The sequence below is a fragment of the Carettochelys insculpta genome, chromosome 3, assembly GCF_033958435.1.
Source record: "Carettochelys insculpta isolate YL-2023 chromosome 3, ASM3395843v1, whole genome shotgun sequence".
In the NCBI taxonomy this organism is placed as follows: Eukaryota; Metazoa; Chordata; order Testudines; family Carettochelyidae; genus Carettochelys; species Carettochelys insculpta.
In genome coordinates, this window is record NC_134139.1 from 52403984 (window position 1) to 52426799 (window position 22816).

A 22816-nucleotide genomic window follows, 5' to 3' on the forward strand; every position below is an offset into this window, starting at 1 on the left:
CCCAGGAAGGCAGTATATTTCTCTTCCCCCCCCACTTCTGTATTTTGCTGTGGTTGTATTGTTTGCTAAATATGGCTTGGCATTATTTCCCTCATTTTGGAGCTTTGAGACTATTATGTGGCTTCCTGCTCAGTCCCCTCCTGCTAAAACTTTCACAAATCAATCTTTGCCTGCAGCAGACACTTAAGCATACCCTGAATATCTTGTAGGTAATCTGCCAACAACAGAATCTCCCCAGAAGGATTGTAGACATCACTTGGAGATCTTTTCTCTGTCTTTTGAGAGGTGGGGGGAGGGGAAGGCAGTATCAGTCAGGGCTGGGAGAAACCCCATGCTCTTTCAAGGTAATTACTTTATTTTCAGGATCACTGTCAGTAACTCTCTGACTTCACGTGAAAGCAGCAGAATCAGGGCTCCCACGCTCCTCTCATCTCTGTTACCCCACGCACCCCAGAGATCTGCAGCAATGTGCAATTTTACAGAAGGCACTTGGGATAAAACTCACCCTTGTGCAAAGCCACTTCAATCTAATTCCTCCAATTATGGTTGAAGGGAGATTGAAGTAATGCTTAGACAACATGATCGCACTCTCTTTTAGGAGTGAATTTCACTTAAGGTGAGATCATGTGTTTAGGACAGAGTGTCTGCCCTAGCTCAGATTTTTTTGTTTACCTAAACAGCCATTTTAGTACTGGAAACTAGCAGGCACGTAGTACCCCCAGCACAGGTGTAATGGCAAAGTAGCTCCATGAGCATCTGTGGATTTATACCCAAGTAAGCGAGAGCAGAGTCTGGCCCAACCTTTGCCTTTGGGTTTGCATCAATGTTCCCTGATAGCTGAGCAGTGGGGCAGCTGCCCTGGAGAGATTCAGGTTCTGCCCAGCTGATTAGCAGAGCACCCACAGCCAGCAGCATGTGTCTGTACTGGTGGCACACATTTGCTCATGCCTTGGTGCCCAAAATAAAATGTATTCTGCCCGTGAATGGAAAAAATTAGCAGGACCCCTGGTGTGTGAGAGCGAGGGAGTAGCTTTGATGCATACACGCGGGAGAAAAACAGCACCAGAAACCATTCCCTCCTCCCACAAAGAAGCAAAACACATTAAAAATAAGATCTAGCATGAACGGCACGGGTGAAAAAAAAAATCCTAACTCAGCCCAGCAGAGTCTGCTCTTGCAGCTCTTCCTCTTCCCACCTCCCCGTGGATATTTTCAACCTTGCTTCTATCCAGATTAGGCAGCCCAAAATAGAAAGCAATAGTGCTCTCTTCTCTTCAGCGGTACACTTTGAGACAGCGAGGTAGAGAGGGGCAGAAATCTGAAGGGAGGAGTCTGGAGAGCCAGGCGGCTGGCTGTGACAAGAGCTGCGGGAGCCGGCCTGCGTTCCCGGTCTCAGCAGCAATGAATGGGGTTGTTTTTAAAAAGGGAGTGAACGTGTAAACGGCTCACGACCCAAGCACGCAGCAAATGCGCCCCACAGAGCCACGCCGCGCTGCCACCCCGCCGGATCTGCCGTTTCTCCACTGCCGGGCCGAGCCCCTACCGCTTGCAAACCCCGCCGCCCGCTCGGAGATGGGGCTGGGGCGCGGGGCAGGGATCCGGCGGCCCGGCGGGCGCTGGGCTGGGCACCCGCATGCAGCGACAAGCAGGCCGTGCCCAGCTGTGGCCAATCGGCGCTCGCCAGCCCGGCTCCCAGCACGCTGGCTCGCCGCGGGCTGGGAGCACGAAACCATTCATGATTTTGGTGACATCATTCAAGGGAGGGGGCGGGCGCGCTGGGCTTGGCCACGCCCCTTCCCCTATAAAAGCGCCGTCCCGGGCGGCTAGGGCTCAGCGCTGTAGTGGTAGCTGGTGTGCGTAGCTGTCCCCTTTCGGTGCTGAAAAGCCGCTCCCCGCATAGACTGTTCCCCACCCCCTCCCCACCATCGGGCTACTTCGTGCAGCTCTTCGGGGGAGCCGCTGAGCCTGTTACTACGCGCTCCCTCTTTTTGCTGCCCAGGGCGCTTGTCAGCCTCTGTGGTAGGACTTCATGTCTGTATTTTTCCCCATTCACTGGTGAGTACCCCTCGCGCGCTTCCCGGGCGGGGCGGCCGAGGCTGCGGCTGTGCCCGGGGTGACTTGGGGGTTGCGGGGGGCGCCTGTGCGGGCTTGCAGGCAGGAGACACCTTCAAGGTTGTGAAGGGAGCGGGCGGAGGGGAGGCGTGGGGGGAACGGGAACAAAGGAAGTGAGCTGGGAGGCTGCAGTAACGCGTGCGGCGAGGGCTGGGGGAGGCAGGCGAGGGAACGCGCCCGGCTCTCTTTCCCCGCCCTTGGCACGAAGACCCCGGGAGCTGCAGCCAGGGCGGCGCGGCCGCTTAGCCTTGTACCGGAGAGGAGGTTCGCTCACCGCGGGGGGAGGGGGGGGGCCGGTTCTGAGACTGCCCCGGGGAAGGGGCGCTGCAGAAGAGATCGGATCGCGCTGCTGCTGGGCCCCGTCCTTTCACCCCGCCTCTCGCTAGGTCCTCGGGCTCGGCTTCCCGCCTGGGGAGGGGCGGACGGCAGTGTGTGTGTGGGTTGCGGGGGGGTTGGTAACTCTAGGTGCTGGCAGTCCCGCACCCGGGCGCGCACTCCCAAGCTCAGCCCGAGGAACTCTGCGCAGCGCCTGAGGCTGGGCGGAGGTGGTCAGCGGGAGACACTGACAAGGCGAGCGTGGTGCTCTCCCCAGCCCCACTTAACCAGCCTCCGCCCCCCCGGGCAGGACTGCGCCCTCCTCTGTCGAACTGGAAGCCCCGAACTCAGCAGCAGCTCTCGATTGTCGCCTCTGTACAAGAGGGCTCAGCCTGGGCCCGCCTCCCTTATTCCCTTTTCCAGCGCAGCCTTTGGACAGCTTGTGCAGGAGCTCATCAACGGGCTGAAATCAGAATAGTCTGGGCTAGAGTTACATGGTGAAGCTGGTTGCCTGGGAACTTCAGTGAGCAGGTAGCCGTGGGGATGGGAAAGTCCAGGTCCTAAACCCCATCTTTTCAGATGGGGACTGTTTTATAATCCACTTGGGTTGAGTGATGGATGGATTGCTCCAGGTGTAACCCTGGCACTTGTGCTGTGCCGCCAACCTTTTTTCACATTAAAAATCATCTTCCTTAATAGCCTCAGTGTTAATTCAGGGCAATGTAAAAGGACACTGAGTTAGGCAGACTTCTTCCCATGGTCATAACTTGAGTGATCAGAGCTGAGCATTCAAAGCATCTGGCTACACTTCACTCTGTCCTGCTCATTTCCATTCTTTTGATTCTTTGTGAATGTAGACTTTAAAGAAACATGTGGCAGAAAGTGCCATTCAAGATGATTTAAAACTGTGCCTGCACATAGGGGCTTTAGCAAAAACTGTGGTTCTTACCAATGCTATGCTGACCTGCTAGTTTCCTTCGAACCCACCTAGAATTGGTAAACAGAGTTCCCACTCATGGAACAAATGTCTGCAACTTTTTTCATTCCCGGTCCTTGTGCCTTGCTGCAGAGGATAGGAAGTATGCAAGCTACTACTAGCTTAGATAAGGGAGGCTGTATACTGAACTGCAGTGTGCTTGCAGAGATCTCCCACCAGATCTTTATGCACTGTTCAATGAGAGCTTGAAAGGAAGAGCTGTTACACTCCGCTAGATGCCACCTATATAGTAATGCCAGAAGTTGTGACTGGTGGTGGTGTATGACTTTTTGAAACATGCATGAACTCTAATGCTGCAACTTAAAAGAGCTGGTGCATAATACAGTCTCCATTCAGATACTGTAAACAAAGCCCACATCTGTGCATGTTGGATATGTTATGGGTGCTTTGGGATACTTTTGAAAGCCTTAGTTGTGCTGGTTCCAGCACAGTAAGCAGGACTGCCATTGGGAGGGTAATGTAAACTAGTTTGAAGTAACTACTTAAGAGCAAGGTGCAGCAGGACCTATAGTCTTTTTGACTAATGTATTTGCACACAGGTCATCTCAAAGTATTGTGGTTTATAAATAGGCTTAAGTACTAGTCGCATAATGTAAAATAGAGGAACTACAACCTCTGAAAATTCACTTCACTTTCTTAAACTGTTGAGCTGGAAACTTCATTATGGCTGCAAAAGCAGACCTGGAACTGATATCTCTTACTCAGCTGATGTGTAAACCCCTGAGGTAGCTTTTTTGAGGGTGTGGGGAGGAGTCAAGCATCTAACTTGTGTTAGACCTTAAAAACTAACACCCACACCAAGTGCTTATTTACTGTTTTTCTTTTCTTCTACCTTCACTTCCAACTCTACAGTCAAGTGAAGTTAAAACTCTAATCACTCTTGGTGAAATGGATCAGTGAGAGATCCTGTGAACTAATCTTTAGGTGTATGATACAGTACTGTTTCACTAGCTAAATAATTTTAGCTGACCTTATGAAGGGAGAGCAAAAACAGGGTTTATAACTGAATTGCTAAAGCCCACTATCTGCAGCAGTGTAAAACTCTAGTTTTTAGATTGTAGTATATAAGGTTCCATAAGAGCTGAAAATTATCTTTGTTTCCAGCCCTGATTATCTGAGATCAGCTGAAATGACTGAGGTGATGATGAATACTACCTCTATGGATGAAATCGGGCTAAGCCCCCGCAAGGATGGCCTATCATATCAGGTAAGCTCTCCATTGACCAGACAGCATTGTTGGCTGGTTCAGTAATAGTCAGTGATGACTAAGTTGCAAATTTGTAGCCTAATGTAACTTTCTGTAGTCTGAGCTCAAATCTTGCCAGAGAACAAGCCAAAAAGCTGGAATGTTTGCTTGGCAGGAACAACTTACTACAGTTAAGAATGAAACTTTAGATAATATTAAAGGTATTTGATTATCTTGAGCATGTGGCATTCTTTGGAGGGTGTCTTATGCCAGGGAGAACCTCCCTAATCAAGAACTTAGATTGTCCATTAGGACAATCTAATTGGGTGGCTTCTGTTGACAAAGCTGCAACTTGGCACAAAGCAGTCTGCCCAAAGCAGGTGGGGAGTTGTCACTTCAGTCTTTTAAGATGCCTGTTTAGTTAACCTGAGCAGATATGGTGCACAGCAATCCATTTAGAATAGCCTTAGGAGACTGGCTAGCTCCTGACACTTTAATGTTAGGAGGATATCCCTTGGAATTGGGGTTTATCCCTTAAGTTTCAAGGCTTCCAATTCCTTACAAACTGGGACAAGAGCCAAAATACTAAAGTCAGCTACTTGGGGGTTAGCTGGTTTGTACAAACAATAATTTTCATATTAAACTAAAGGAAAATCCAAGCTTGTTACAAAAAAACCACGTTGTGCTTCTGAGAACTTCTCAATTGCTTTCCAAACAGAGCTTCATTGATGTAATCTTGCAAAACCTTTAGCTTCAGCTGAAGCAGCATCTTCAAAACTGCTGCATTTAACAAAACTGTCAGTCCGCTCTAGTAACAGTGATACATGGGCCACCAAAACAATGTTATTGGGGTAGCAAGCTCTTGTAGGTCTTCTCTTGATGACATTGGCTTGACATAACTTTGTTAATGCTTCTCAGTCTACTTTCTACATGACTTGACGTGTGCCAAGTATAAACACTTGAATAATCATACCTTCCCAGCCCTCTCAAATAGAGTTCCACCCTTTTACTACCCTGTGAGACTTTAATAATTTGGATTGGTGAGGTTGTGCATATAAGTGGCTGGCTTATGTGTGCCTGATCTGTGCATAACAGGACAGTTATATATAAAAACTTTCCACTTGCAGATGCTATTACAGCAACTGCACATGCAGGTTTCAAATGTGTATGCAAATAGGTACAACAGTGCACCCTAGCTCTCAAAAAGGGGCTTTAAATATGATAGTCTAAAGAGGGCATCAACGTGTTAGTCAACCCCATCCAAGTCATGCCATCAATATCCATAACTGACTAATCCACTCCCCACCTCCTGCACAAGCAAAGTGTATATGAGCCAAAGCTCTGGTTCAGCAAACTGAAACAGCTGTTGTGTGGCCCTAAAGGTTGCTTGTGGCACAGGAGTGGGTGAGGTTTTAAGATGCAGCACACCTCGACAAGGAGAGTGCTTTAACACTGCCTCCATAATGGAGCACAACCAGCCACTTCAATAATGATGCTAATTGGTTGCCACTAGAAACCAAATGTGATCCAATCACTCCCCTCCTCTAGGCAACTCTTCAACTCTGTAAGCCAGTCTGGAGGTTTTGGAAAATGAATCAGGCTCTAGGGTTATGCCTACACTACAGGGTTTTTTCAGAAATAACTTGACATTCTAACATGGAAACAACTTATTTCTGACAGGTGTTCGTGCTGCGAAGTATTTTGAAATTCAGCTGTCTAGTGTGGATGCCCAATTTCAAAATAAGAGCAATGATGGGATGCTTCCCTGGAGGCCAATTTAAGTCATAATTAGCACACTGCTGTCTGATACATACTCAATCAATTTTGAAATTGAAAAGGGGTTAGCAAGAGTTTTTTTTGGTGGAGTTACTATTTTGAGGTAAATACCCTATTCTTCCAGAACAACAAGCTTTACAGTGTGGACACAAGGGTTTTTCCAGAAAAAGGAGGGTTTTCCACTCAGTCTAGGCAAGACCTAGGTGCCCTGTTTGTCCTTGTCACATGAGCAGAACGCCTCTCAAGCAATGCTCATGACACAAGGACCAAATCTGCTCTCCAAACTTACTGTGATAAAAGGTGTGGATTTGTCTACACTAGATACATTCTGAGTGACTCAGGGCCCTTCAGAGGTCCTGTCCAGCCCTAGGATTCTAAGCTTCTATGTAGTTATGGTGACCTAACCTGTATATGGACATTTCGTCAGCAGGGGCACTTCTCCCATCTACATAGCTACCACCTCTTATGGAGTTGGCATTAAAACAGGGGAGCAATCCCCTGCCAACTTGGAGTGTCTTCATCAGAAGTGCTACATTGGTACAGCTGTGTTGCTTCAAGGTCCCTAGTGAAGACCTTCCCAAGGAAAAGGGGTCCCTGTAGACTAGAGGTGGGCAATAACCTTTGGTGGGGCAGAAGGGGTGGCTACCACTTCAAGAACTTAGTGATCAAGAGCCCTGCCCCCTAGCAAAAGTCTTAGCTCCTATTGGCCTGTAAGCATGAACCAGTCAACAGGAACAGATCTTACAAGAGGGCAGGAGCAGCACACAAGCCTGCCCTTCCATCCTGGTGTTGGGAATAGAGCTACATGGAGCAGGAAATGGCATGGCTTAAAGCAGCAGCTGGGTGCTCTGTCTGAGATGATGTGTGGGCTGGATCAGGTGGTTTGGTGGCTGGCTGTAGTATGCAGGTCATGTCTTGCCCACCCTGATGTAGACTAAAATTGGGGTAGAAACCTTGGTGGCTGTGGCATTAAGGGGGGGAGTCCCATGACCACTTACAAAGTGCATTTAACACAGAGCACTGCAAATCACTGGATCTGCAAAGTGTTACTGGCTCCTGCTTCTCTGTAGTGGTCTGGTCCTCCTTCCAATGTCTGCAAGCTTCTTACTGGTATGTCTGCACTTGCTTGGTCAACTGACAATCTAGTGACTGAAAAAGCTACCTTCCTTCCAATGTTAGCCTGGACAGCCATTGGATAGCTGCATAGAGTGAAGAAATGGGTCTGGCCTTTTTAGTAGGACAGTCATGTGCTGGCAGTCTCCGGAAGCAAATTGTGAAATCAGCAGAGGGCTTTGTCTGGATCAATGCCTAATGCAGGACACTTGTGTTTACATTGCCTGTAAACCAAGTTTCAAAGGGGAATGAAGGTCTAGGTTGTCTTCCCACTGATTCCTTGGGATGGAAACTTTGTCATGTTGTGGTTTGGATTACTAACTATGAAGAGTGTTTAGAAAGTTAAACAGCCTAGTGCGGTTTAAAGTAATTTCATTTTCTAAGAATGAGACCCCACCCCACTCAAACAGGAAGCAGACATGACTACTCTGCTTTCTGTAAGTGTGGCATTCCTCACACACCCATACACTCCTGCTAACCGACTTTTTTTCTATATGGGAAACTTGTGTTAGTCTGAGTACCTGTACAAGAGACTGGAGTAGGAATACTCCTGAAACACAAGCCACATTGTTCTAAACCAGTGTTGTTTCCTCAAGCTTATTCCATGAAGTATCACTTTTTTTTAAATTACCCTCAGACTTCTTTCACCTACTGCTAACAGTAAGCATACAACTGGTTGAGAAACATGGTCCCAAGGTAATATGAGGTCTTGAAGCAAGTGCCATTCAACCTTTCCAGATTACTGTACTCCTCTCAGGAGTCAGATTTGTTTTGCATACAGTTACATCTCATTTGCAAAAAATCAGACTGCTACTGAAAACTTGCTGATGTGTTGCTATCATATTAGTAAATGAATTGGGATAAAAAGACTGTACTTTTCAGGGTAAGTTATATGGAGCAGTAGAAACAAGTCATTGACCTTTTAGCTTGTATTGACTACTGCTGTTTTTTACGTAGCCTGGTGTTAAACTGGGTAAATAGCTGGATGCGTTGATCTACCTCTGGAAGACCTCCAGTGTACCCTGAAAGTTACTTGTACCCTGGGTTGAGAAACGTTGTTCTAAGATTAAAAAAACTTTTTACCCAGTAGCAGAGCTGAAGTCCAGTTGTAAGAACCACAGTACTTGAATATAAGAGGCAAGGACTTCTAAAAACCAGAATTGGAGATCTGTTGCTTTTAGTGTCATCCTGGACAGCAAACAGGCAGTCACTTAATCTGGACATGCTCAACCCTGGTACAGAAGAGTCTCTTAACTTTGAATTGTGCTTGAGATGAGAGAAATTAGGTTTAAAACTCTAGGTCAATCTTCAGATCCTTAGTCCTCCAAAGAGGTCTCCAGATGGATTCAGATCCTACAAGGACACAGTTTGAGCTTTCTGAAACTGACTTTTTCATGTCCTGAAATCAGAACAGCCATACTAAAATAAATTAGTATATGCTACAGACTTTTGGTGGTTGGCTCTGTTTTGCAATACTTCCATGATCAGTGGAAAACAAGTGGTTATCCAGCTATACAAGGCTGATAAAATGTTAACAGGTGAAAAAAATCAGGTTTACAGTCAAGTTTAAATCACTAGTTAGATTCCTGCCTCTGTCCCCTGCCACCTGTTAGTCTTTCAGCTTAAAACACTGATTTCCTTCTATACTCCTGGCAATAGAAAACTGCTGTCTAGCTACACAACTGAACTTGTTTTGCCTGAGTCCAGTATAGGTCAAACGAAAATATCTGAAGTTAAGCATTCAGAAGGCTACCTGAAGAGCAGCATCCCAGAAGGTTGAGGCAAGCATTCTTTACAGAAGTCAATATGCCCAGTTTGTACATGTTGTTGTTGGTACTCATATTGGCAAACTCTCAATGGGCATGTTTGTGTGCATATGTCTGCTGTTAACATTCTGTTCATGTGACCTTGATAACTTGCCTGGAACTATACGTAAGCTCTCAAGTGCTGTTGGTTACATCTTTCTTTCTTAATTCACTTGCGTGGTGCTACAAGGAAACTGTTTTATTAATACAGTACCAACAAGAGAGGCTGTTCTGTCCCCCAGCAAGGTAGATCACCCCCTGGGTTTTTAGGGCCAGAACAGAAGCAGGTGGTGAAAGCAGAGCAGGAGTCCGCTCAAAACAAGCAAATCCTGTGGGGAGCTGGACAAGACTCATCTTGGGGAGGGCGGGTGCAGAATGAAGACAGATTGTAGTCATAAGATCTAGAGGAGCTATTTCTGGAGCTTAATGGCTGTTCCACAATTCCTGTGGGAATGCGAATACTCATTTAGATACAGCTGATGGGGCATCTTGCACTTCCTAGGCAGACAAATGTGCCGTGTGCGTTTTTTTTCCAGCTAGTTGGTGCTAATGTATGGTGACCCTTTATTCTTTTCCTCAGCCCCAGGAGAAGCTGATCTGAAAAAGGCTAGCTACTTCCCTGCTGGTTCACCTTCTAATGGCCTTCTGCAGTCACACAAATGAGGTGGCTGAGAACAAGATGCGCTCAAGACTAAATTAATCATTTTGCTACACTGTCAAAATGGTGCCATGACCTGAATTGCTCTCCATTTCTTGGCATGGTAGCTGGGGTTGAACACAAAGAAAGCATCTAGATGCCTGAGGCTGCTATACTGTGCAAGCAATGTACACCAGACTTGGAGCCAAGAGTTCTTCTTTCAGGTGGACTTGCTGCCCTGTATAAGTGACTGATTTATTTCTTAAATGTGGCAGGTATGCAGTGACTGAGCCAGTTTAGTTTGGTCAACCCTGCTCCTTCAGTCCCTTAAACCAGTGTTTCCCAGACTCAAAACATTCATGTACCTTTTCTTAGCCTTATTGGTGTCCCCCTCTCCCACTGCTTGTCTGCAATTTTTAGTGATTTTTTTTAACACATACCCCTTGAAATCCATTCACATGCCACTAGTAGTAAGCATACTATGCAGGGGGAAGCATTGCCTTATGTCATAGTATGTTCACATTGGGGTCTTAATGTAACTGCCCACAGGCAGCTCCACCCTGAGGCTGCTGGAGCTTGGTGTAAAGGCTCTACAGTGTGAGCTGAGAATCAGCTGGCTCTCAGTGAAGGTTGTAGAGGACACTCCCTCTTTCTCTGTGGGTGGTCTAGGTGCCACACTGGGGCAGTGAGACACACCCCCTTAGTGTGTACATTACACTAGCACTGGTGAGCAGGGTTCCTTCTAATTTCTTCTGCTATGGGTGGAATAAATTCTATGTGCACCAAGGCATAGGGGGATGTGCACTACCAATAAAACACATGCTGGGTGCTGTGGGCTCTGTTAGCCAGCTGGGGGGCACCTTACTCTCTGGGTTGCTGCCCAAGTGCTCGGCTCACAGAATACGGCTGCTGAGGGATCTGATGTAGGTGAACATTACAGCAAAGCACATGGCAGAAACCTAGTCTCAGTGAGAGGAGGATCTCTTAGGCTTTTCACAGCACTACCTACCTGTGGAAGCCAATGCCACTTTGTTCTGTTGGAACAAAGTTTATTTTTTATAGCAAACGCTCATGATCTCTGCCTAACTAAACCCCTATAAAACAAGTCCTGTTGCAGCTTATAACCTAACAGATATATTGGAGCATAAGACCTGCTTCATCAGATTGAAACCAGATGTGTAAGGATTCAGGAGGGAGAGGTTTAACTCCTGGACAAAGACATGTGTTGCCAACCTATTGGGTAATGGAGAATTTAGCACATCTTTTATGATCACCTTTTTTGTCTTGTCAGATGCCTTACACTATTTTCAGGAGAGTCATGTTTATACTGAGGCAGTCCTGTCAGATCTGATATCCACGTGCTGTTAAGTTCTCCTGAACAGCCTCTGATGTGATTCCGCTGGACAAAACCACTTCTGCTGTTCAAATCAGCTGTGCATGCTGTTGCTCATGAAGTTGCACTGGCCTATGCTGATGGGTATCTAGGGCGTAGATGAGGCTAAGCACAAATCTGTGAGCATAAGAGTGCTTCACACTCCTATGTGAAATAAAAAGGAGAGAGCTGCAACTATAGATCATGTGTTAGTGTAAACCAAGGAGCATGTTAAACTGGAACCCAGGATGATAAAGGGACCTTCTGGTCTCAAGCCTTCCATATAGAATTTCTCACCTTCCTCTCTGCAACTTTTAGAAGGGAAAAATCTGTTTGTCCTGATTGGACACCTCACCTGTAAATTGTTTTCCTTAACACTTTTTTCAATCAGTCAGGATATGAGTCTTGGCTCTCCTGAGTGGGCATGGTATGAACCAGTGCCTAAGCATGTGTTACCACTGACATGCCCTTCTTGAGAAGGGTAATCAAATATTGACTTTTCCTGCCTTCTGGAAGGGTATCCTGTAATCTGCTTCTAGGGAGGTGGGAAGGGAGGCTGCTAACTCACTCTTTAACCACCCTCCTTTCAGTTTGAAATTAAATAGTACAGGTGAACCTCTCTAGTCTGGCACCCTGGGGACCTGACCAATGGTGAATGAGAGTTTGCAGGCCATGGGAGGGCAATGTCGTCTAGCAGCATTACCAACACTTGCACTGCTTACTGCACTCTTAAAACATTTTGGGAGTAAATTAGAGCTAAATAGCAGCCTAGACCCTGGAGAACCAGGACTGAGGGCTGTGAGTGAGGTTTTATGGGCTCATAAGGAAACTTGGCCATGCCTACAATCAAGCTAACTAAAGTCATGTTGGATGAGAGAGTGGTGAACCTCTGTAGGCCACCCTGTACCTGATTTTTTTTTAAAGCTTCTTCAAGAACTTTTAGCTTTTAATAGCTTGCCTCCTACTTCTAAGTATGTTAGTATCTGTATGCTGTGTGCATACAGGCAAACTTTGAATCCTAAGAGGTTAAAGCACCTTTGCATTACATTAGGCTGGTTCTTCTGCTATGGATGCAGCCTGTAGTGCCTATGCCAGGGTGTAACCCACTCCTAGCACTTTCACCATACTGTGATCTAGGTGATTAGATATGTAGCGCTCTGTCCGAGGCAGCAACTAGCTTTATTTGGGAACTTCTCTTGTATCTGGACAGAGTTGCGTTTTCCACTTTATTTACAACCATTTTCAAAGAGTCTGGGGAAGAAAAGGCCCAGGGCTGGATACTGGTCTCTCAACTAGTGGCAACCTGGAATAGCTCTCAAGGTATCAAAACAAAAAGCAGTCAAGTAGCACTTTAAAGACTAGCAAAATAGTTTATTAGGTGAGCGTTCGTGGGACAATGGGTCTGTCCCACAAAGGCTCACCTAATAAACTATTTTGCTAGTCTTTAAAGTGCTACTTGACTGCTTTTTGTTTTGATAGTGTATAGACTAGCACAGCTTCCTCTCCCAAGGTAATGGAAGTTGCTGTTTGTAACTTGGACTGGAATATGGTCCTCGTCAAGCCTGCTGACGAGGAGGAGAGAGAGAACTACCCCAGGCCCTGGCAATTCAAAAGGGCCTGGGACTATGGCTGCTGCTGCCCTAGTGTTGGCTGTGGGCCCTTTAAATTGCTGGTGAGGTCCCCCAGGGTCACATTCCAGGCAGAGCTGAGGTCTGCCTGGGGGAACCTAGCCCTACCCTTGCCTCTTCTGCCCAAGACTTGCCCTACTGACCCTTGCCCTGGGTGTAGGCAAGTCTTAGTGCCATGGGTCTTCTGCAGCTAATGTGATCCTTCAAGTTTCCCATCCCCCCCCCCAAAGCCAGGTGCTCAAGCTGCCTTTGTCCTGTTTCGTACCAACAGTAATTAGCCTATTGCATATGGCTAACTACGCTGCATCTCCCTGTCCAGTGGTATCTGGTTTCCTTATTAGCATGTCTCAGCTTGCTGTCCTGCATGATGCTAGCAGACAAAGGGTAGTTTAATTATGGCAAAGCTCTTCTACTCTGGGGTGCTGGGAAAGGGTTCTGTCACAGTCAACCTTTCCATTCTCATTGCCAAGGTCTCAATCTAGAAGGAAGTCACTTTTGGGTGACCTGGTGTGGAAATATACATGGATGACCTTAAGTTGGGGGCTCCGATTTCTGGTATTGCCTTTCAGTGCCCCTTCTAGGTGAAAGGCAAGACCTCAGGTTTGTGTGCCTGAGCTGGACCTGTCCACTGAGGAACAGAATGCAGTTGCCAAAAACCTCCAAACAAAGCTCAGAGCTCATCAAATGCTGCCTTCTCAAATCTGGCCTAAATACCGCCCCCACACACCTGAGCTAGGGACCCAGTGCTATTACTTGCCCTCTGCAGCTGGCAAAGATGCATCATGTAGCACTTTGTGTGAAGCTTTGATGCGGATGCCAATAGCTAAAGCTGCAGTCCAGTGACAGCAGTTGCTCTGCTGGCACACTTGAAATTGCATGCTGCCGTATGTAGGTGGTGGGGGAGAAAGTTAGCCCATCAAAACCTCATCTGTATTGTTCTTGGCTGTTGGAAGGTGCCAAGAGCTCATGTCTCTTGCTGCTCTTCTTGCAAACTCCAAGACTGTCTAGAAGCAGATAACTACAGGCTTTAAGATGTCCCCTGTCTGTTGCATTCACACTGCATTTTGGGACAGGATTTTGAGCACTCAGTGTAAAACCTGAAGCAATGGGTTATGCGGGTATGGATTTCACATTTGTTGCTAATTCCTGCTGTGGAGGATGACGTCCCTTGGGCTGTTTCAGTCTATTGTAAATCTCAGATGATGCAGAGAACTCCATCTAAGGAGGGTGAATAAATGTCTCTGATTCTTGTCTTTACGGTGACTGGGAATCCACCTCTTATTCTGAAGCAGCTAGTGGTCAGACTCCAGGAGCAGCTTAGGTGAACTACCCCATGCAAAGTATAAGGCAGTCTTATTATGACAAGCTCTCGGCTTCCCTAGTTGCCAAAATAATGGCAGCAATCTGTCATGCTAAGAAATCTGGCTTTGTATACTTTTTTCCATTGACTGTCCACACCCTCTCAAAGGGTAATTGCAACATCTCCTTTCTCTTATGCTGCCTCTGATTACAAAGCATGACTGTGGGCCGGGCAGCACAAAAAAGCTTGACCTTTTTGGATTCAGCTTCTCATGCAGCTGCTCAAGATAAGACTGTACTCATAATAAATAAAGCTGACCACCACCTTTGGGGAGATTTCCATTGTGAGGAAATGACTAGCTCCTTGGCTCTCTCAGAAGCCAATGTGTTTTGAAAACAGTTTCATTCGACCTAATGCACCCAAAATGATAGTAACCAAAGATTAGCTTTAACTATTACCCTGCTCCTTTTTCCTTACAGCGCAGGCTATTCTAATAGCATTTTCAACATATGTAACCTACTATAATACAAAGTTTTCTTTCCATTGAACCTCTCTAAACAATATTGGCCAAGTTCTCAGTGTTTGGAGTCTGGGGAACTACTAGTGAAAGTTCAGTTCTGTCCACAGCTCTTAAGCAATGGCCAGGCTGTCAGGGATTGGGCTTGATGAAACTAAATTGTGAGACCCAGGCACCGTGGTCAGTTCCTGGAATGAGTAGTACTACGTAGCACAAACTGCAGCATCCATCTTGATGTCCTCACATTCATAGGCCTTGTCTGTCCAACAGTCTTAACTCTGTAGCAGTGCAGCTGAAGGACCTGGCTCAGGTGCCTTGGAGCTGTGGGGGAGAACTGGAATTAGACACCTCCCTACCACTAGCCCAGTCTGAAATGTGGATGAAAACAAAAAGCCCACCCATGACTGGGAGTCTCCAGCAGCCATATGGAGGCTTTTTTCTGCAGAATCTTCTCCCAAAATTCGTACTTCTGTCTCCCTTCTGTAGTGGCCATCTGTTTTTTTTCTAACAACTGTTACTAAATGGGCAGTTGCTCAGGATTTAGTTCCAACAGGCTGCCTATTATTTAAAGGGAGTAGCGCTAAATCCGATGAAACCTGGAGTATTCACAGTTACAGCTGAACTAAGCTTTCCTTTGGCCATTGAGGCTTGGCAGTGAATCTCAGAACACTTAGGGGAAGCTAATCTGTGTAGTGGGTGAGTTGACCGATTGCCATGTTACAGCATATCTACTACTTAGGTTGAACTTAAGCTGAATTTTCTCAAGACTCTACTGGGGGGCTGCTGATGTCCAGCATAAGGCTAGAAGAGGACTTCTTGATTCACTGAGTCCAGTTCCCTGCCATTGCAGGAGCAACACCATCACAAACTTAGCAAGCGGTATTTAAAACTAGTGAGTTTGATTTCGCTGCTCCCGTTAGCTTGTTCCCAGACTTGCATGAAAACACCTAGGGCTTCTGACCTGAGCATCTCCCACCACAACTGGAATTGCAAAGGCTTGTACCCCCCCCCGTCCCTTTTTAATCTGTCCTTGTCTCTCAAAAATAAGGCTTTCCAAAGTAGTCTGCTTTTGAAAAACATACGGGCTACTGTCAAAACAAGGCAAGCGTTCTTTTAATGCTCAAGACTGGTCTAAGAATAGTGTGGTACTGCCCTTAGAATTTTTGAAGACTTTATATTAATGATGCCCAGGTAAATATTTAGTTCTGTAAATAGGATAAGAATTTGGGATAATAGCTGGCAATGGTTTAATTTACCATGGGATAATTGGAGTTGGCAGATTTTTTTTGGTCCTTTACAAATTGTCTGGGCTTTATTAAAGCTGTCCGGAGGTAACCTACAATAACTGCTCGTGAGCAATGCAGTGTACATTCTTGCCTCTTTCGTGCTTTGAAGGGTCACTAAACTTGTTCTCTTCTGCATGAGTACTTGAACTCCAGGACATGCAAGTACAAGTCAACACCCCTCTGCAAAGTAAGTTGCTTTTCCTGGATTGAGCTTCTACCTTGACAGGTAGCACTGACAGCATGTTCTGCCCTTGAAGGCTACCCAGGTGCTCTCCCATATCCAGCATTAGCCTACCAAAAAGGCACTAGTACTTGGGTGTGAGTGGTCTGCTGGCATGATCAGAAGGTAGGAGGCCCAAATCAGCTTTACAACAGGGTCACCAGGGCATTCAGTGCAAAAGAAAGTACTGACATTCCAGGCAGTGTTTCCCCCTAACTTTTTTTTATCCATGGGAAGAACAAATTTTGTTCTGTGCACCAAGGCATGTGTGGATGGGCATCACCACTAGAAACACATGATGCCCACTGTGAGCACTCTGCTAATCAGGTAGGTGGCACCTGAATCTCTCTTGGGCAGCTGCCTGAGCGCTCTGCTTACAAGGAACACTGATTATAGGCTAATCTTAAAAAGGCTGTAACCATTTTGAGGGATAGCTTAATTACAACTTCACCTGTTGCTGCACTCTAGCCCATTACTCAGACAGATTTTCCTAATCCTGAAAATGTTCTCTGGTTCAAATGTACAATATATCTGAAAGCATACAGAGACACTTTCTCCATCTTGACTTGGAACAAGCAAGCAACCTGTCTTAGACAGCAGGCCCAAACTCTTGATGCAAAGTCCAAGAAGCAGAAGAGCTAAAATAGCAAGTTGTTTTTTACAATATTTCTGGCTCTCCAAAAGCAGGAAAATACCTCTCAAAGGTTCTCATAACAAAGCTTTTTAGCTGTCTGCAAACTCATGAGCATTAGTGCTAACCAGTGACTCTTCAGGAGGCTTAGTTGAGAAGTGTTTGAAATCTCTATGCTTTCAGTCTTGAGCTTATTCAAGCTGTCAGATTGGGAAACCTTCCAACAGTGGGTAGTTGTTTGTGTTAAAGCATTCTGGATCTTCCAGTCCCAGCTTACCTCATGAGTGAGTGCAAAGATAGCTTCTTAGGAAAACTAACTTGAGAACTCTTGAACTTGCAGAGCTTCATTTACATGTGACTGTCCCTCAGAACCAAACATCTTGATAAACGTGAGGCTCTGTAAGCTGCTAGCCACTCTGAAAATACTAAGTTATTTTTTTATAATGAGGAACTTCTTTTTGTTTGCAGATTTTCCCTGATCCCTCCGACTTTGACCGTTACTGCAAACTGAAGGACCGCTTGCCTTCTATTGTGGTGGAGCCAACAGAGGGGGACGTGGAGAGTGGTGAGCTGAGATGGCCACCTGAGGAATTCCTTGTCCAGGAGGAGGAGGAAGAGGAGGAGGAAGAAGAAACCTGTGAAGAAGCAAAGAAAGAGAACAAAGAGCAGTAAATGGCACCTGAAGAAACAAAAGGGACTATTTTGTCTTGAGGGAAGATACATGCCTGTTCTGAAGGTCTCTTTTCTTAAAAGGCAGACAAATTCAATTTTGCACCTGCAAGATTACAGGAGTTTTGTATTCTCTGTATCGAGAACTGAAGCCCTTGATGTGACAGACTCTCCAGACCTTCTGAGGAAGGAAGTCATGCAGAGAAGTGTTTGCTGTTCTCAAGATCACTATCTTTTTTTCTATTTTTTTTTTTTTTTTTTAATTTTTTCTAAAGCCTGAGATGCAGCAGTGAAATTTGAAGCTCCTTGGTGGAGGGCGAGCAAGCAGGGCTGTTTAATGAGTTTCAGGGAGGGTGAGAATAAAGAGAACAGCAGTGTTGAGGAAAGAACTGCCTCTGGCTAAAAGCATGAGAAAGTCTTCATCTCTCAGATTTTCCTTTCTTAGTAAGTTTCTGGTGTGTGTGTGTGTGTGTGTGTGTGTGTGTGTGTTGAGGGAAAACATGGTAGAAATGGAAGCTCAGCTGACACGCATGGTGTGAAGTAGAGGCATAAGGACTTGCAGTCTTTTCCACCAACATTCCCCCCCCCCCCCCACAATGCAGTGTCTCCTAGAGTTACACAAGCATGTGTAGGAGTAATGGGTTTCTTGTTTCAACTATCTGACCTGTTCCCAGTCTTTGCCCAGAAGGTGTTTCTCTCCTTTGCTGTCTCTGCATTTAAACCTTGTAGTGCTAAATAGCCCAGTTCAGAGCTGGTATTCTGCTGCTGTTGCTCCATCTGTTCTGCAGGGTCCTCATATCTTGTGGATGGCTAGCATGAGGTAACAAGGAAATTTCACATACTGTCGAAGTCTTGCTGTAGAAGTGGTTAAGATGTTACTCAGCTGCTCACAGAGACGCATAGTAAGACAAAACTGCACAGAGCTTGAAAGGTGAAGGGGGCACCCGCCTTCTGGATGACTCTGGGGCTGCAAGGTTTCTGGTATCAAATGTGCTGGGCCAACAGTCTGATGAAAATTGGCTCAGTAGAAGGGCAGGGGAGACTCTGCAGGTAGTGGTTTGATTCGGGTTTCTTTTTTTTTTTTTTTTTTGAGCAGCGCTGTTTTGCCAGAGTTCTGAGACTTAGCAATGCTGGCAGACCAAGATGCTTGTGCAAATAATCCACTTAAGATTGAATAAAGTTGGAAATTCCCATGTGCAACCCCATCGGAGAAGAATGTTGCCAAAACAAGTCAGAGGCAGTCCTAAAGCAAACTGCTGACTTGGAAGGATAATAAGGGTTAGGGAAATGATTCCTCTTTTGAAAAGTATTTTGTGGCTTTTGAGCGTTCTGGAAAGATGTACTTCTGATTTTAACAAAGTATTAGCAAGATTTAATAAGACAAATTGGTTTTTAAGGTTTTTTTCATGCAACTTGCTCAATGCTGAGTTCTCTGTCCTACCTATTTGACCTTTGTCTAGAAGGGGAGCAGGTTGCAAGGCAGGATGACTTGCTGCTTTCTTGGAAAGTGGCAATCCAGCAACTTTATGGAAAAGCCCGAGGGATCCTCAAAGCATCTGAGAAGGTGATGGGGCTAAGAATGGAGAGCTGGCTGTTTCCATCTTAAAACAAGTGTGGAGACACTAAGGAATAAAGACAAATGTTAAGGCCTTAACCAGACATTACCATGAACTCAGTGCATCCCCTGTGCTTATAACTGGTTCAATTAAAAATCTGTTTGGACTTTGTGTGTGTGTATGTGTATATATATATTTGTATCTAATACCTCATGAGTAGTTTAAATGCTGGGGGGATTGCTTTAACATAACAGCAGGATTGTTTGTCTCGTCTTGCTTGTGTCTAAACATAATGGCAATAATTTATCAGCTCTGTTACTATTTCAGTCAGATTTGAGGGATTGGAGACTGACTTTTGCATTGTTCAGACTAGAAGCAATGTAGAATGCAGCTTGTCTCTTCCTCCTCCTTTTTTAGCACCAGATCTCCCACCCCTAGGTATGGGGAATGCTCTGTCATCGCTGACCCCCTTATGATCTAGTGATATCATTTTTCAACTGATGAATCCAACTGTTTGTCTGAACATCTGTTCTAGTCATGTCCAGTGGACTGAGCTTGTACACCTGGTTATCAGCCAGCCTCTTACCTTTTGTCAGCTCTTACTGGTCTTCAACCTGTGCCACTGTGCTGAGGCATATAAACTAAGAGGTTACTATATGGTTAGCAAAAGGACAGAAATATTTAAACTCCAACACTGAGGAGAAATGTCTGCTCTAAAGACTGGTGTATTCCTGTCTCCATCCTTATTTTTTTTTTTTAAAGTATTGTATAATATTTCTATTGTCAAATGTATTTGAAGAACAAAGCACTCCAGTAAAACTCCTGTTGGTCTGTACATTCTATTTCTGTAATTCTTTTTTGAGCCTCAGGGAGAAGCTAGCATTTTTTTTTCCAAACTACTCTTTTTGTCACTGTGACAGTTGTAAATAAAGTTTGAAAATGCTTTCCAATTTGGGTGCTTCTTTTAAAAATTCTGCCTACAGAAAGAGGTTGGGATTTCAGATTTCTCAGAGCTCAAATCTCTCTTGGAAGTAACCTTACGCCTCGGACATGAGGCCTCATTATTATGCAAAGCACTTGCAAGTGTCGCAGTAAAGCTGAGGTATTTTAAGCATACGATTATATTTATGTCCTTAAGTGGCTTGCTAAGCTAGGGCCTAAATCACTTGAAGGGATCAAGTCAAAGGGCTTGATTTCCCCATTGCTTTGCACTTGTGCAAACTACTAAGGAGTAAGGAATCTGCAAAGGGACTTGGGCATTGCAAATTAGGCAGCTGGGTTACATAGTGATGTTCCTGTGACGACTTAACTGAGTTGGCTACCTAAGCTCCCTATCCAACAAATGGGGAGAGAGAGAGAGACTGTGCCTGGGAACATGATCCAGGCTAGAAGCCAGCATGCTAGGCATCTTCTTGCCTCAGCTAGCCAATGGGAGAGGCCTACCTGCTAAGCCTTCCCCCTCCTCAGCAATGGATATGGAGGAAGATGAGCAGCTCTGCTAGTCTGTGGCTACACTACAGAGGTATTCAAAATAAAACAGTTCACACAATGCATTTTTCAAATGGCTGGGTGCTATTTTGAATGGCATTTCTGGACATGCTGCTATTGTGAAATAGAGCCATTGGATGCTATTATGGCTTGTTTAGAAATAGTGCTGTTCTGTATCTAATAATACTTATTTAGAAAGACCTGTTTCTAAATCGGGCTGTCTCGACACTTACAAAACTGTGATTTGGCCATGCTAATGGCCAGACTGAAGACTACTAATGAGGTGCTGAAATAAATATTCAGTACCTCATTAACATGCCACCAGCCACAGCACTTTGAAAGTGTCACAGCTTGCTTGCCCACAGCTCATCTACATGGGGGTGCTTTTTGAAAGGGCCCTCCCAGCATTGAAATCCCCTTAATCCTATCAGCTGTCATCGTCCTTGCCTACCAGCTGATAGGAAAAAGGGCATTTTGATGTAGGCAGGGTCCCTTCAAAAAAGACCACCCCCCCACCCTATGTAAATGAGTTGTGGGCAAGTGAACTGTGGCAATTTCAAACTGCTGTGCCTGGTGGCATGCTAATAAAGTGCTGAATATTCATTTCAGTACCTCATTAGGATTTTTTGATTTGGCCATTTCAGAGTGTTTTAAGTGTAGACATAACCTGGGTGTTACTCCCCCAGACATAGCAGTTACTGGTTTCAAAGTAATGCACCTGCTACTTCAAATTTTGGGTGGAGAAACTAGCAAAGTTATTCCAAAATAACATGTTAGTTCTAATGTTGATGTAGTCTATCTTTAACTAGGAGAATTTCCCGCACCCTGGCCACGTCTACACTAGCCCCAAACTTCAAAATGGCCATTTTGAAGTTTACTAATGGAGTGCTGGAATACATATTCAGCACTTCATTAGCATGTGGGCAGCTGCGGCACTTTGAAATTGACGCGCCTCGTGGCTGCGCAGCTTGTCCTGAGAGGGCTCCTTTTTGAAAGGAACCCCTGCTACTTTGAAGTCCCCTTATTCCCATGAGCCAATGGGAATAAGGGGACTTCGAAGTAGGCAGGGTCCTTTCAAAAAGGAGCCCTGTCAGGATGAGCTGCAAGGCGTGTCAATTTCAAAGTGCTGCGGCTGCCTGCATGCTAATGAAGCGCTGAATATGCATTTCAGCACTTCATTAGTAAACTTCAAAATGGCCGTTTCAAAGTTTGGCGCTAGTGTAGACACGGCCACTCTGTTGACAACGTTATAGAAACGGGTATCGATCTCACTATATGCCTAGCTTCATGAGAGCACAGCAAGGCAGGTCTGCTTGTGCTTGAAAGTGTAAAATACAGAAACCTATCCCTAAATTAGGAGGGGTGACAAGCAGTGTTCCCTCAACTTTTTTGCCATTCATGGGCATAATAAATCTTGTTCTGTGCACCAAGGCATGTACAGATGTGCACCACAAGTAGAAAAATATGATGCTGGCCATGGGCACTTTGCTAATCAGATGCATGACACCTGACTTCTGGGTGGCTGCCCGAGCACTCAGCTCACAGGGAACACTAGTGATAAATATTATGTGAATGTCTGTTAAGATTTGCCTTTGGACACAACATTACTCCAAAATATCATACGCAGTAGTGCTGGGATGGTTTGGATCAGATTTGTGCAAAATTAAACTTCAGTTAAGGGAGCCAGTTTCATCTTTTAAACTTCCCCACTGTTCGATCAGCTGGGAAAGAAAGAGCAAAGCAATTGCTCAGTGCAAACCTGAAACACTTCAGAACTCTTATCTTCTACCCTGGCAAGGATTGAGGGTAGAGCAATGGCTCAAGCTTACATAGGTAGGTTGGGTTTGTTTGATTTCTTTAGAGGGATTGGAGCAGGGGTATTAAAATGCATTTCTCCTGAGCTTTCATTTAGTTGCAACTTATTGGGCTAAACTGTGTGTATGTGTAGTTTAAATTGTGCTTCAAGATTTCTTGAAACTATGTCAAGACTGTCTGGTTGAAACCAGCTACAGGGTATGTGCTACTCAAAAGCTTGTATATAAACTTGGACTGCATCGGGGCCAGGGAGACACAAAAAAGGGAGAAAACCAGTGAAGGTTGTGCTGCTTACCACAACTGGAAGCACATGTCACTAATGCCAAAGATGAGGCAAAATTAATACATAGCAAAGGGCAAGACTGGCACCCTGGGACGAAGAAAGGGATTGGT

At 45.4% G+C, this 22816-nt stretch overlaps 1 protein-coding gene across 1 annotated transcript; it reads left to right on the forward strand.

Moving 5' to 3' along the window:
• The first annotated feature begins 1859 nt into the window (after positions 1–1859).
• LBH (LBH regulator of Wnt signaling pathway) lies at positions 1860–20070 on the forward strand. Its single transcript, XM_074988580.1, has 3 exons — positions 1860–2055; positions 4529–4631; positions 17364–20070. Exons 1-3 carry the CDS (start codon positions 2030–2032, stop codon positions 17565–17567), a joined length of 333 nt encoding a protein of 110 aa, XP_074844681.1. The 5' UTR covers positions 1860–2029; the 3' UTR covers positions 17568–20070.
• The last annotated feature ends 2746 nt before the right edge of the window (positions 20071–22816 follow it).

What these genes read in the sequence shown, in the direction of transcription:
- LBH (XM_074988580.1), top strand. Translation starts at nt 2,030, where the DNA reads ATGTCTGTATTTTTCCCCATTCACTG. An exon ending in GTATTTTTCCCCATTCACTG is followed by an intron (nt 2,056 to 4,528) that starts GTGAGTACCCCT and finishes CTTTGTTTCCAG; the next exon opens with CCCTGATTATCTGAGATCAG. An exon ending in AGGATGGCCTATCATATCAG is followed by an intron (nt 4,632 to 17,363) that starts GTAAGCTCTCCA and finishes TTTTGTTTGCAG; the next exon opens with ATTTTCCCTGATCCCTCCGA.